The 13101-nt window shown below is 48.5% G+C and overlaps 1 protein-coding gene across 2 annotated transcripts in view; it reads left to right on the forward strand.

Moving 5' to 3' along the window:
- The window catches only part of NPHP4 (nephrocystin 4), a 100661-nt gene that overhangs the window by 57511 nt on the left and 30049 nt on the right, over nucleotides 1–13101 (forward strand). The window contains exons 12-16 of one of the 2 annotated variants that reach the window (XM_088671789.1): nucleotides 6619–6677; nucleotides 8219–8335; nucleotides 9938–10089; nucleotides 10683–10874; nucleotides 12206–12396. In XM_088671789.1, coding sequence (XP_088527915.1) covers nucleotides 6619–6677; nucleotides 8219–8335; nucleotides 9938–10089; nucleotides 10683–10874; nucleotides 12206–12396 — 711 coding nt within the window. The remainder of the gene's footprint in view (nucleotides 1–6618; nucleotides 6678–8218; nucleotides 8336–9937; nucleotides 10090–10682; nucleotides 10875–12205; nucleotides 12397–13101) is intronic. The other variant, XM_035119028.3, reaches the window with a different exon arrangement.

Below are 13101 nucleotides of genomic sequence, written 5' to 3' on the forward strand. Positions count from 1 at the left end.
CCCCCCTTTCCCTGCCTGAAACTGAGCTCCCATAATCCTTTGGGCTCAGAGTTGGTTTGCTCATGATTTTGCTGCCAAGATACATTTCAGTTTAGCTCTCCCCCTTCGAAGCATCCTTTTCAGAAGAGTCTGGAAGAGGCAAAATAATGTGATAGCATTTAAAGTCCTGGCTGAGACCTTTCCCTGCCTGAATATTTCACCAGCACTGTAAGTTCCTTTGGTAATCCTGATGCCACTGAAGCTGTCATCTTGAGAGAAGCACTTAGGCTGAGAGATATTACGAACAATCCCCCCAATTGTCTTTTATTTCTTGCTGCAGCATTAGAAGCAGCAGCAGCAAAATAAGATGCATTTCCTCCATGGGGCCACTAGAGCGCAGTGTCTCCCAGGCTTCTGCCTTGCTGGGACCTGTGCTGACCTATATTCTGTTTGCAAATGCTCTGGTTTCAACAAGAGGTGGGTTTCATGTGTTGTTTAATAGGTTTTAAAACCTGGAACTGGTGAGGGTCAATTGAAAAAAAAAGTTTAATGGTGGCAATTTCACTTAGACTCTCCTTGACATAATCCTGAGCGGTAGTTGAGTTAGCCGTGCTGGCACAGGGGCGTTGGGGAGGGGAGCAATAGCGCTTAGGAGACAATCTAGTTTATTGTGACATAAATGGAAGTGATCGAGGCACTGCTGTGCCACTGACATTCCTCCCGACAGAGGCAGTTCAGCTGGTCAGAATCAAACCCGAATGAGAGAGGAGGGGGAGGATGAGTCCTCTGAGCGTGCTGTGCACTCCCCTACTGCCTCTTCCAGCTGGGGCTCTGCTTGAGACAGAGCTTGTTGGGACTCAGCTGGGGACCCTTCTCATTCCAGGCTGGGCTCCGCAGGGATGTTCGTAGTCAGTTGAGGTACAGTGTAGGGCAGCCGGCTGGGGTTCAGGACCAGGGAGAGCTTCCTGTGGAGCCACTTTTGCCCAACACCAGTCTGGACCTCTTGATCAGGACCACGGACAGCCTCCCGCAGAGCCTGCTTCACTCAGCACTAGTCTGGATGGACAACTTCCTGTGAAGCAACCTTAACTCAGCACTAACCTGGAATCAACTTGGGGGTGGGGTGTCAGTCCTGTAGAGAAAGAGTCTGATTCTTGAGATTTAAAGGGGCCATGCTCTTTCTTACACGGGGTTGAGATGACTCCCATGATCCCTGGGCTTGACGAGGTGTTGGAGAAGGAGGGTTCCTAAGCTCACCATGGACATCTGCCAGGAAGACATAGTCAATTCTGGCTTCCTCGCTTATGCCCCTAAGTATGCCTTCCCTTTGGGGCCTGGCTGCCTCGTCCAGTATGATGCAAAGGTGCTCGTTGGCGAAGCAGAATGACTGCTCCATTGGCTGCTTTTTGCAGTGGTTCAGGGCCCCCGACTTCTTCATCCTCCCATGTCATAGGAACAGAGGAAGGTGGCTTATACTGAATCAGATCATTAGCCCATCTAGCCCAATGTCAACTGGTCAGACTGGTGATAGCTTTCTGGGCTTTGCAGCAGGGGTTTTGCAGCAAGATGCCCCTGGGGCCTGAACCTGGGGCTTGATGCATACAAAGCAGCTGCTCTACCACTGAGCTACAACCCTTTCCCTTAAAATAAAGTAAGATGGTAGTCTTCATGGTTCTAATATAAATAGAAAGGTGCCTTATTGAAGTCAGAGCATTGGTCTGTCTAGCTCAGTACTGGCTTCAATGTCTGTGACTCTTCTTGGTTTCAGACTAGGGTCTTCTTTACCCTTACCTGGAGTTTCTGGGGTAGAACCTGGGGACTTCTGCCTCCAAAGCTGATGCTTTACCACTGAGCCCATCCCCAAGGCCTTTAAAATTGTCCTCTGCTGGGTGGGGTCCAGATTGTGGCTTCAATAGGAGCCCTACACATTCTGACAGCTAGTGGAATTTCTCACAGTGAACATGTAATAGGTGCTTGTTGCATGTTGCATGTGGTATGTTTGCCTGGAAACCATGTATTTCCCCCAGACACATGTACACTGGTGGTTAAAGATGCAGATTTCCTTGCGTGTGCTGGCCATGTGTTACATGTTTCTTGTGTGGCAGTGTCCTTGGAAAACTCTCGGTCCTTGCCATGGTTACAATATGTGTAGCAGCTCTTAAGGCCTTTTCATGTGTGAACAAGTCATTGCAGATTGATCCTTTGCATTGCTCAGTGCCAACTCATACGGGGAATAATTTTGCCTATTAAGTGTGTCTAGGATTTATTTATTTATACCTCCCCCTCCCAAAACTATATATAATGTTTTTCGTTTTTCTTTTTAAATCCAAAGTGCTGAAGACAGAAATGCCAATTAAAACAGCATTATAAAATGCAATTAAACATAACGCAGATGCTGCCTCCTTCCTCTCCTGGTCCCCCTAGCACAGCAACTGGTGAACGTTCGGTGTGTTGTCAGATTATGTCTTCAGCAGAGCAACTTCTTTCTGCATGAGGCAGAACCAAAGAGGGAGGGTATGAGCCCTGTGTTGTCCTAGCTCATCCTCTGCCTTGGGATTTTGTCCCTTTGCAGCCTGCCATTGCCAGCTCCTTTCAATCCCAATTCGCTGAGGGCCTCATTCCCCCCCCCTCCCGCCCCATTTGGTCTCCTGATCTCCCCTTAATTGCCGGCTGAATATGTCTATTCAAGAAGCGGCAATGTCACGCTGATTGGGACTATTCAGGAGCGGCTGCACAGAAGCCGGTTCCATTGCATTTTGGGGAAGGCTGACGGAGGTCACAATTACTGACAGCCTATTTCAGAACATACTCCTCGCTGCTGCCACTGAAATATTACCAGCAGGAAAACACAGAGCTTTTAAATTGTCTTTGGCTGAGAGATCCTTGCATCTCCCAGGGATGGAGAGTGGAGATGGACTGCTCCAGAGGCGAACAGTTCAGTGCTGCCCATGCTTTCTCTCTTCTCACTCAGATCATTAACATTGCATCCATTACTGCAAAAGAATCTGTGGGCCTCCAGTGAACAGAGTCGTTCCATAGTAAACAATGCCCAGAGTACTGGACCTGGACCCTGGGAGAGAGAACTGCCAGTCTCTGTTTAGAGATGATTCACCCTGGACATAGCCAGCTGGTGTCAAGGCAGACCATGCTCCCTAAATACTGAGGGAGCTGTGTTTAGCTGTGTCTTTCCAGGGATGGGAATGAAATTAATCTGGCTCATATTTATTTGCTTGGAGGGGAGAATTCTCTGGTGCTAGGGCCCTGCTTGATAGTTTCCCACACACAAGTTGGTGGCCAGGATGCTAGCCTAGGTGGGCCACTGGCCTGATCCAGCAGGTTCTCCTTATATTTTCAACATTTTAAATTATTACCCACACACTGTTTCATTACATGAATGTTCTGCATCCAAATCACATTTAGCGGGAGGCTAGTAGCCAGGATTGGGTGTCCATTTGGACACACAATCCTTAAAAATGTCCTGCTTGGGACTCCACGCACCTGGATAGGTGGAATTGAGCCAGACAGAAATGTTCATGCAGAAACTAGCCATTTTGGTGAAGTGGAAATGGGCTGCCGCGACTGCTTCTTCCTCCCTGGGTTTGTTGACATGAGTGATCCCACCCAGTCAGGGATCACACAAGAAATAGGACAATGTCAGAATGCTGCAAAGCCAATCAGATTTGGCTTCGTGATGGCAAATAACTGAGGGACAATGTAACTGAATGAAACAAAGTTTTTGTATGGAGTGCGTTTTGTTGCCACTAATCCAGGTTAGTGACTTTTTCCCCAGCTCCATCCTTGTCTCCTCTTGCAGCTGTAGCCTTGGCATTGGACTGTTCTGATCCTGTACTGCCTATGCTTCTTGGTGAAGGTTGCTTGTCTTCTTTGCTAAGCAGAGGAGAGGGATTGCACTCATCCATCACTTTCTGGTGTCGTGCAGGCCACACGTGCCTCGACAAAGTGTCCTTGCATCATGTGTCTTATCAGCCAATAGAGTTCCTCTTAAAAATAGATCTGACCCCTGTTGCTGGTTGCTCAGGACAACTTCTCTGAAGGATGGCTGTTCATTTTGCCTTCCTGGCCCAGGCGTGGTGTGACCATGGCCACTCTTACTTTAACTCCGCTCTCCTTGAACAGCTTGGCTCAGAACCAGGAGAGAGAGAGAGAGAGAGAGAGAGAGAGAGAGAGAGAGAGAGAGAGAGAGAGAGAGATTCATTGTTAACTCTTCACAATACAGAAGAAAGGAGCAATCTCAAAGATTAGAGGGAAACAGTGTTTTCATCTACAGGGTGAATTGCTCCAGCAAAGTCATCAGTGACTCGAGCTTTTGCCTTATCTATTTATTTTTATTGCTCTTGTTTTGCTTCTTTTATTTTCTTTTTCTTTTTTGCATTTTCTTCAAGGAGCACAAGGTGATGTACATGGCTCCCCCCCTTACTTAATCCTCACAACAGTCCTGTGATGTAGGTTAGGTTGAGTGGCAGTGGCCAGTCACTTGGTGAGCTTCATGACCGACAGGCGGGGGTTTGAACTCGTGTCCTAGTCTGGCACTAACCACAACACCACATTGGCTCCCCACACAACACTTTTAACCAGGGACTGTTCAGACCATGGTGCACCTCGAGCTTTATCTAAAGACCCTCAAGGATGAGCTTTGGAGAGAACTCTCCTATGAGGACAGATTGCAGGGTTGGGCACCTGTTGATCTAGAGAAAAGGCGACTGAGATGATAGACATGATAGACATTTATAAAATTATGCCTGGCATGGAGAAAGTGGATAAAGGAAAGTTTCTCTCGCTCTCTCAAAACCCTAGAATTTGTGGACATCCAATGAAGCTGCATGTTGGAAGTTTCAGGACAGATAAAAGAAAGCCCTCCTTGAAGTGCAGATTTAAACTATGGAACTCACTCCTGCAGGAGGCAGTGATGCCCACTACCTTAGATGGTGTTAAAAGAGAATTAGACAAAATCTTGGGGGTTATGGCTACCAATGGTTATTAGCCATGATGGCAATGCTCTGCCTTTATGAAGCAGCAATGCTTCTGAATACCAGTTGCTGGAAGCCACAGGAAGGGAGTGTGTCATTGTGCTTGGGTCCTGCCTTGCAGGTTGCCCTTGGGAGTATCTGGTTGCCCAATGCGATAAAAGGATGGTGGACTAGATGAGCCATCGGCCTGATCAAGAAGGCTCCTCTTCTGTTCTTAGCGTTGGCTATGAGCCTCATTAGGGGCGGCACATCAGAGTGATGGCCTGGTTGGGGCTTGTATGGCGAATGTTCAGATCTGCAACTTGGACTGCATATAGCCTGATGAGCTGCTACCCAGGCTGCAGAGGGGAATCTGGCATGCAGTGCTAACCCCTGTGATCTGCAGGCAGAAGGAAGCCTCTGGATTGTCTAAGCCTGCCCTATTACCAAGCAAAATGGCAGCAGCAACGGAATCAGAGTTCTACGGGGCAGGAAGACTCGTATGTTTGTGTGGAAGGCACTCCCTGCAACCCACCTGAAGCCAGTTAGGCCATTTTATACCTCACATGGTTCCACAAAAGTGGGGGGCATCTGTTTCTCTTCCAACTAGGTATGTGGGAGGTGGGGTGGAGCACAACACCCCTATACCAGCTAGGTACAAGGATGACAGCACAGCTTTTGAAGCAGGATCGCAGGGTCTGAACGCTCCAGCAGACTAAAAAGGTGACAAGGAATGATGTAAAAGGCAGGCGAAACCTTAAGTATTCGGATGCGTTCACGTCTCATTAAACAACCCATTTAACCGGGGCCTGTATGGCTGTAAGGGAAAAAAACGCAGCACATTACAGTGATGAAGAAGCTGTGTTTTACAGCAAAGAAGGAACATAGTCTTATCTCTGTGGAGGTGGTGTGGGGGGGCGGGAAATTGCTGTGCGAAATAGGCACCAACCCCCTGAACTTTTTCTTTATATAATATCCCATCTTTTTTCTCCTAATGGGCGCAAATGGTTCTTTCCTTCTCTCTCTTTGTATCTGCACAACAACCCTGTGATGCAGGCTAGGCTGAGAAAGGGTCGCTGGCTTGAGGTCACCAAGTGCATTTCCTGGAGAAGTGGGGGATTTGGGGTTGCTTCCCTCACCCACTCCTGAGTCATAGTTTGACACTAACCACTAGGCCACACTGGTGTACACATCTCCAGGGGACAAGTGGAAATCAAAAGGACTCCCATTCCTCCATTGCCTCTTCAGAACCAGAAGGGTTGAGTGTGAGGCCACACGGCCCATTTCATAGAATGATAGAATTGTAGAATTAGAAGGGACCTCAAGGAAGGGTTATCTAGTCCCCCCCCCCGAAGTCTCCTGGATTCTGGGGGCTGGAGAGAATGGGATGCAATTTAGAGCCCAGCTAGGAAGGCAGAACTCTGAGGGTGGACTCAAGGACACACACAATAATGATTGGCCTGTCAAGCCACACCACATTACTTTTCTCCACTCTTTTAAAACAATGCCGCATTAGATCTCCAGGGCAAACACAAGCTCTACTTGGTAAAGACCCGCTTGCATGATTTCTAAGAAGCTGTTAACATCCCCTTCACGTTAAAATGGCCAACCAAAACCCAACAGACAACCTTCACCTCCCTGCTGACCATACCTGATCTTCTGTCTCTCATAGGGTCTCCACCTTCCCCTCAGGTGCTGGTTTCCACCCAAGATTATTCCCGAGGTCCTGGGGTAAGTATGTGCTTCGGAGGTTTCCCACCTGTTCAGTTTAATGCTGTATTCCTAAGCTTTCAATAACAGAGGCTCACCACTTCCTGAATTGAAAACTGGAGTACCGAAAGTTTCGCCCTGAAAGACTGGGAAATTATCTGCTCTCGGAGGAGCCTACCCTCTCTATTTCTGCATGAGTCACTGTTCTGGGCATCTCTCCCCCAACCACCCAATGGCAGGTCCATTTGCCACATCCCTGCATCAGGAACGATGGGATGATATAATCTCATGTAATGCTGAGAGCTGCGTAACAGTTATCCACCACCTGTGGAGTCTGATTGGAAAGTGGCAGGCCCTGAGTGGTGAGTCAGACAGAGATGTAGCGAAAAACCTTACTTGAAAGTGGGCCTTTCAGGTCCCTATGATCTTTTTGCACTGTGGGTGATCTGATGATCTGATTGTCCCCAGTGCTGAAGAATTACCTGCTCCAGCAAAGGCTGATGGGGCCAGGGGCGGGGGATGCCAACCAGAGCATTGGTAAGGGTACGTAATTCTGCATTGGGAGGGTTTCTGTGGTTCAGTTGCCAGTGTCTAACACATAGCTGCCTCTTTTTTAAGGGAAATTCCCTTATGCTGAATAGGCTTCCTCGTGAGAAAAGGGAAAACTTGGCAGCTATGGTCTAACATGGGCCAGAGTGGTGACTCATGAAGAGATGTACTTTGAGCTCCTGAGAGGCTTTAGTTTCATTCATTTCCACTGGCATGTGGCTTGAGAATTGCCAGCTTAATGTTTTGTTTAGTTTTAACGGTGGAGTCCTAGTTCTTGTCCTTCTCTTTCATGGAGGGCATTCCCCACCCCCCACCCCCATAAATTAAGGGGCTTGGACAATGGCAGAGAAAAGGCAGGGGGAAAATGAAGGAGCTTAGCGGGTCAACTTGCTAGGAAAAACCATTTGGATTTGAAGGCAGAGGAGGACTGGTGACTCGCTTTGCGACCTCGTCATTGCTGTCATTGGATGAGAAGCTGATGTTGCACAAATCCTGCTTTTAATGGGATGCAAGATAAAAGGGTGGCTTTGAGCTGCCCTCTTCTCTTCCACTCTCTTTCATGTCATATTCACACTAGGAAAGCTCCCCTGCTTCACTCGAGCTGCTTACCAGTGCATTTTTAGCTTAATTCTCTTCTCATGGTGGTCAGTTGATTTGTAGTGGTTTGAGAGTTGGCCTATGACTGGGGAAGCCTGGGTTCGAATCCGCGCTCAGCCATGACACTCCATTGGTTACCTTGGGTGTCTTCAAATACCACACACATGTACCCACTGTCAGACTGAAGTGGTATATGTAAAATTTAGCTGAATGTCCCATTCTGTATTATGTCTGGATCAGCTCTTAATTGGAGCGCCATGCAGCTGCTTGCTTTAGGAATTCATCCATTCCAGGCATCTCTACGTGCCTATTCTGGAGGACAGAATAAACTCTTTTCTTCTCTCCATCCCTTACCTTGCATCAGAAGAGCGAGCAGCAGTGATGCTTCCTACATAACACTCATATTTTCATTTCAGCTGTCAATTTCCCAGCTCTCTGTGCCTCCAGTGAGCTGCTCCTCCAAAACCCCATCACAGCCATCTGGAGGGGCTCTGCCGTCCCAGTCCTCGGAAGCTCTGAGCCAGCTGCAGGAGGTAAAGGTTTGGACAACGCTGTTGCCCCAAGAGCTTGCAAAGACCCTCAAGTGCCCCTCGTGGGCCAGATCAACCCTTTCTCCACCAAGCAGCCTCTGGAGCATCACCAAATATTCCGGGGCAGTCAATTTTTATTGTATATAGCCAAAGGCCTTTACAATGGACAAGAGAATAAAAGAAAAACTTTCATCTAAAATCATAGAACATAACCTGTAGCAGTTTACAGCATAAAAAGAAATGTACAACATTAAGACTTAAGATTGGAGTGCATTCACATAGCTGGAACAGAGCTTCTTGGCTGCCAGCGCAAATTTGGCTACCTGGTGGGTAATGTACAGATGTTTATCTGCTAGGAGTTCATCTGTCACTTCTTGTGAGGATTGACCTGGAAGCCAATTAAGAATTGGCAATATAATTTTTTCCTCTGGACGTTGTATACAGGGGGCAAACTAGCAGGTAGTGTGTGATGTCTTCTACCTGATTGTGATCCATATATATATTTGCGATCCATATGAGGAATCCCCCGATATCTCCCCTCTAAATATGCCGAGGGCATCTGTTGGAATCTTAGTTCTACAAAGGCCCTGTGTAGTTGTGGGAAGGTCAGAGTTTCAAGGTAATGGGGCCTTGAGTGATTGGTCTTAATTTGGGGGTACCAAGTAGAGCAACGTGTGGCAATGATGGATGCTCTGTCTTGGTTGGCATCCTGATAAAAAAATCCAATTTCTAAGGTCACATGGGCTAAGAGCTGAGCAGTTTTCCATTTGAAGCCTATAAGCCCTAAGCTTATCCTGGCACTTTTGTGCCCAGCCCCCTGTTCTCAGTTGATCTAACCAGCAGAGCTTAGTAAGAGTATGATCCTCGAAGGCATTGAGTCTGTGCCAGTATCTCAGTCAGATAGGCTAGATCAATTCTGGCTGCTAGCAAAGGGAGGCCCAACTCAGCTCTGAGGTGGGCTGCCAGTGTCCTGCATTCTGGGACACGTTATTGTGCTTGCACACTGAGCGCAGTCCTAATCTGTTGCGCCTCCCCATCACCCTGTGGGAACTGACAGTGCACCCTGAACATCCAATTTGCGCTGGCTCTACCATTGAGCAAGGTGAGGCAGATTTTGAGGGGCAGGGAGTGGACAGAGCTACAAAGCCTGTCTTGGGCATGATAAGCTAGCTTGGTGCCCTTCGATGCAGTGGAGGACAGTATCTTTCGCTGCCAGTGTTGAAATAAGACCCAGTCTTATTCTTCTGTATTTGGAATGGGGGGGGGGGAAGCACTGCCTTGCCCTTCATCTCAGAGCTGGCCCTGCATCCAGTAGCTTTCAGGCCCTGCTTGTGGGATATCCAGAGGCACCTTGTGTTACTTCGGAAGATAGTGGACTCTTCTTCATTGGAGGTTTTCAAACAGAGGTTAGGTGGCCATCTGTCAGGGCGTCTTGTAGCTGTCATTCCTGCTTTGCTGGGCTTGAACTATTTGACCTTTGGGTGCATTTCAACTCTACAATTATATGATGCTATGCTTTGCTCTGTCTGTGCACAGCCCTCTTTGCATCCAGCCACAGGCTTGCCTGTTTTGGATGAACATCGCTTTTCTTTTTCCCTCTGCAAGCAGGATAACCCCCGTGGAGCCATCACCCACTTGGAGTCCAACCTCAGCTACAGCTCGCTGGTCCAGGAATCCCCCACCGCAGATCAGCTCCAGGAGCTGCCCTTCACACCAGTGCACGTGCCCATTATGGCCCTGGGGCCACACTCAGAAAGGTGAGGTTGTGCGGGGAGGAGGCAGGGCTTAGCCACCTGTCGGTTGGCCCTGACACAGCAGACAGGATGGTGGGGTGTGGCTGATTGACATGGAGAGGAGGACTGAGAGCCCCCAATTCTGCTGTTGAGGAAGTGCTGCCGAAGACAGCACAGCCTCATTGGCAGGAATAAGACAAAGCAGGGGCTTGTTGGTTTGGCTGGGGAGGAAGCCAGAGAAGATTTCAAGGGGCGATGAGGAAGCCTCCTCTACCTCCCCTTTCCTGGGTGTCATTGGACCCACATAACCTTGGCTCCCACCTTGAGGACAGCAGCCTGGTAGAATGTACAGATCTTGTTTCGCAAAACAAATGATCCGGCAAGGCTTTTTAAGGAGCCAGGTGGGAGTAGAATCCTGCTTCCCTGCTCTCTGCAGAAACACAAGCGCTGGGCACCTCCCCAAAGCTTTTGGCCACTGGACACCTAGATATTTGCACCCTTGCTCTTAAGGCCAGCTGATTTCCCCAGATATGTGCTAGAGGGGGGAAACGCTTAGGCTGAGAGTCTGTTGGCAGCACCCGGCTTCTCCCAGACTAAGCTGCCTGCCTCTGCTTCAGTCCTAGCACCGGCCTTACGCGGGCTGCTCTCGCCCGCTTGCGTGCATCGGGATTCCCTCAGCTCCTGGACTGTAACAAGGAGCCTGTCCAAATTGTGGACCCTGTGGACCCTGTGAACTTCGTCCCACAGCGGGAAGAAGCTGACCTCCTGCAGAACAATGAAATCATCGTGCAGTTTCTTGCATTTACCAGGTAAAGCCTGTTTCTGAGGTTCAAGACAGGTCTGAGTCTTGACAATTTTTCTGGGGGGAAACGGCTTTAGAAAAAACTGGGGGGGGGGCTGTCCTCCCCATTCCCCCCCCCCCAGGCCTTCCCATCTCTATGACTGAGTCAATGCTTTTGAGGTAGTTTGGGTTTTGTTGCTATCAGAAAAAACTTTTGGATTTTGCAATAGTTTTTTGGCACCTGCCTCGAAAATGGCACTGTTTTCCTCCCGAGCCCTGGACACCCAGCATTTTGCACAAAAAACTGTGCTGGAAGCAACAAACAACTGTGTTATGATGGTTGCTTTGTTTTGAAGGCTCCAGAGAGCTATGTAGTTCCTGAACTAGCTGACAGGGAACCCAGCTGAGGGAGGCAGTGCTGCGTCTCTGAGTTCGTCCACAGGGACTAAGTCTTGGAGGAAACACAGGCATTCAGATTCATTGTTTACAAGTTTTGCCAAATAATTCCCCTCCATTAAACAGGGAGATTTCTTCAGGCAATGTATGAAGATTTGGCCCAGCTGTTACTTGTCCATAAGGGGGAAAAGAGACATCCTTATTTCTCGTTTCTCTTTTCCTCAACCAGTCTCTGCTGATCCAATCCACTGTGAGTGTGTGGAAGTGTTTGGTTAACACAAAGGAAGGAATAAAATAAGTAGAATAGCCTGTAGGGATAGCAGAAGACCCATTTGAGAGGGTGTTCTGTGTCTTAAACATGTCTTTTTGCATTGTACTGAAAACCTTCCTCTATCAGCATCAGACTCCCGTAACGGTATCATTCTGAAATTAAAAATTGCTCTCGTGTTTCCAGATGTGTCTACCCAGACTTAAGGTCTATGGACTTGTGGGTTTTTTATGCAGGGGGAGGAGGAGGCTGGGGGATGAGCACCAAAATTCTCAAGGATTTAATTCCAGCTCCAACAGCCAGTCCAGACAGGTAGATCATACAAGGTGTGCAAACGCACACAAGTCTTTGTTAGGTGTGTACTAGGGAGAGGTTCCAGTGGCTCCTGATGCAGGGAGTTGTCAGAATGACCAACCCCCCCCCCCCAGCTGAGGTTGATTGGAGGCAGGCAAGTTCAGAGCAGTGACTCATGCTGAGACAGAGCAGGCAGCCTCTGCTGTAGGAAGGCACGTCCTGTCTCTCAAAAACCTTTAGCTTTTCAAAGAATTGGCTAGCCATCCTTTGAGAGGTGCCCTTGGCCTGGCCAGCACACACCCTGGGAATTGGTGACTCATGGCATAGGGATTTAAATCATCAGGATTTAATCTCAGTGGGATTTAATTGTCTTCTGTCTCTTTTGGTTGTTGTTAAACAAGGGCCGCAGAGGACAGGACAGCCTTGGAGATGTGGCCCCAAACCATCTATTTCACCTTCCAGTTCTACCGCTTCCCTCCAGTCACAACTCCCCGGTTGCAGCTGGTCAATGCAGATACTTCGAAGGCAGCTCCATTCATTCCATCTTCTCACATCTTGGTGCAAATCAAGGAAGATGGGACCCTGAACCTTGGTAAGGCCTGAGGGGAACAGATGGGCAGAAACTTATTTCTACCCTCCGGTCCTTCCCCATGGTGCCCTTGGTCAGCTGCCTTCCCTAGTGTCCCTCCTTAGTCTGTCCCTCTTCCTTAGATATGTCTTCCTACCTTTCTTCTCTCTTCCGATGATCCAAGAAGCTCCATTTGGATGCCTTTAGAGCAGCTTAGTTAAACACTGACAAAGACCCTCTCTGATGTCATGGCATTTAGGCCTGCAGTATGTCAGTAAGGAATATCTCGAAACCTTTCCTACAGTCACTTTAACATCACAGCTACCACTCGGATCCCTCTGTTTCTGAAGGGAGGGAGAGAGGCTATCATACCAGAGAGTGTAAATTCCAGGCAGACTTGAGTCCAGCTGTCTCTCCAGTTTGAAAAATGAGGCCCTACAAGGAAGATCATTCCCAATTCAGAATGCAGCAGTCAGAGCCGGCTCCGAGCTTGTTGCAGCATCCCCCAGGGATGAAGTCTCAAGCCGCGAGTCAGCAAAATTCTCCTTTCTGCCGTGAGCCTGATGGAAGTGGAAGCTGAAGGGACACCTGTGAGCGAGGTTAACTCCAGTTTTTAATAGGTCAATGACACGTATATCAACCGACTCCCAAGCACAGATAGCAAAAATTAGAATCTGCTATGCTGTTGAGTCATCATTCCTTCAGAACAGAAGTGTAGCTAGTAAAGCC

Source organism: Zootoca vivipara, chromosome 6 (assembly GCF_965207765.1).
Source record: "Zootoca vivipara chromosome 6, rZooViv2.hap1.1, whole genome shotgun sequence".
NCBI classification, from domain to species: domain Eukaryota; kingdom Metazoa; phylum Chordata; class Lepidosauria; order Squamata; family Lacertidae; genus Zootoca; species Zootoca vivipara.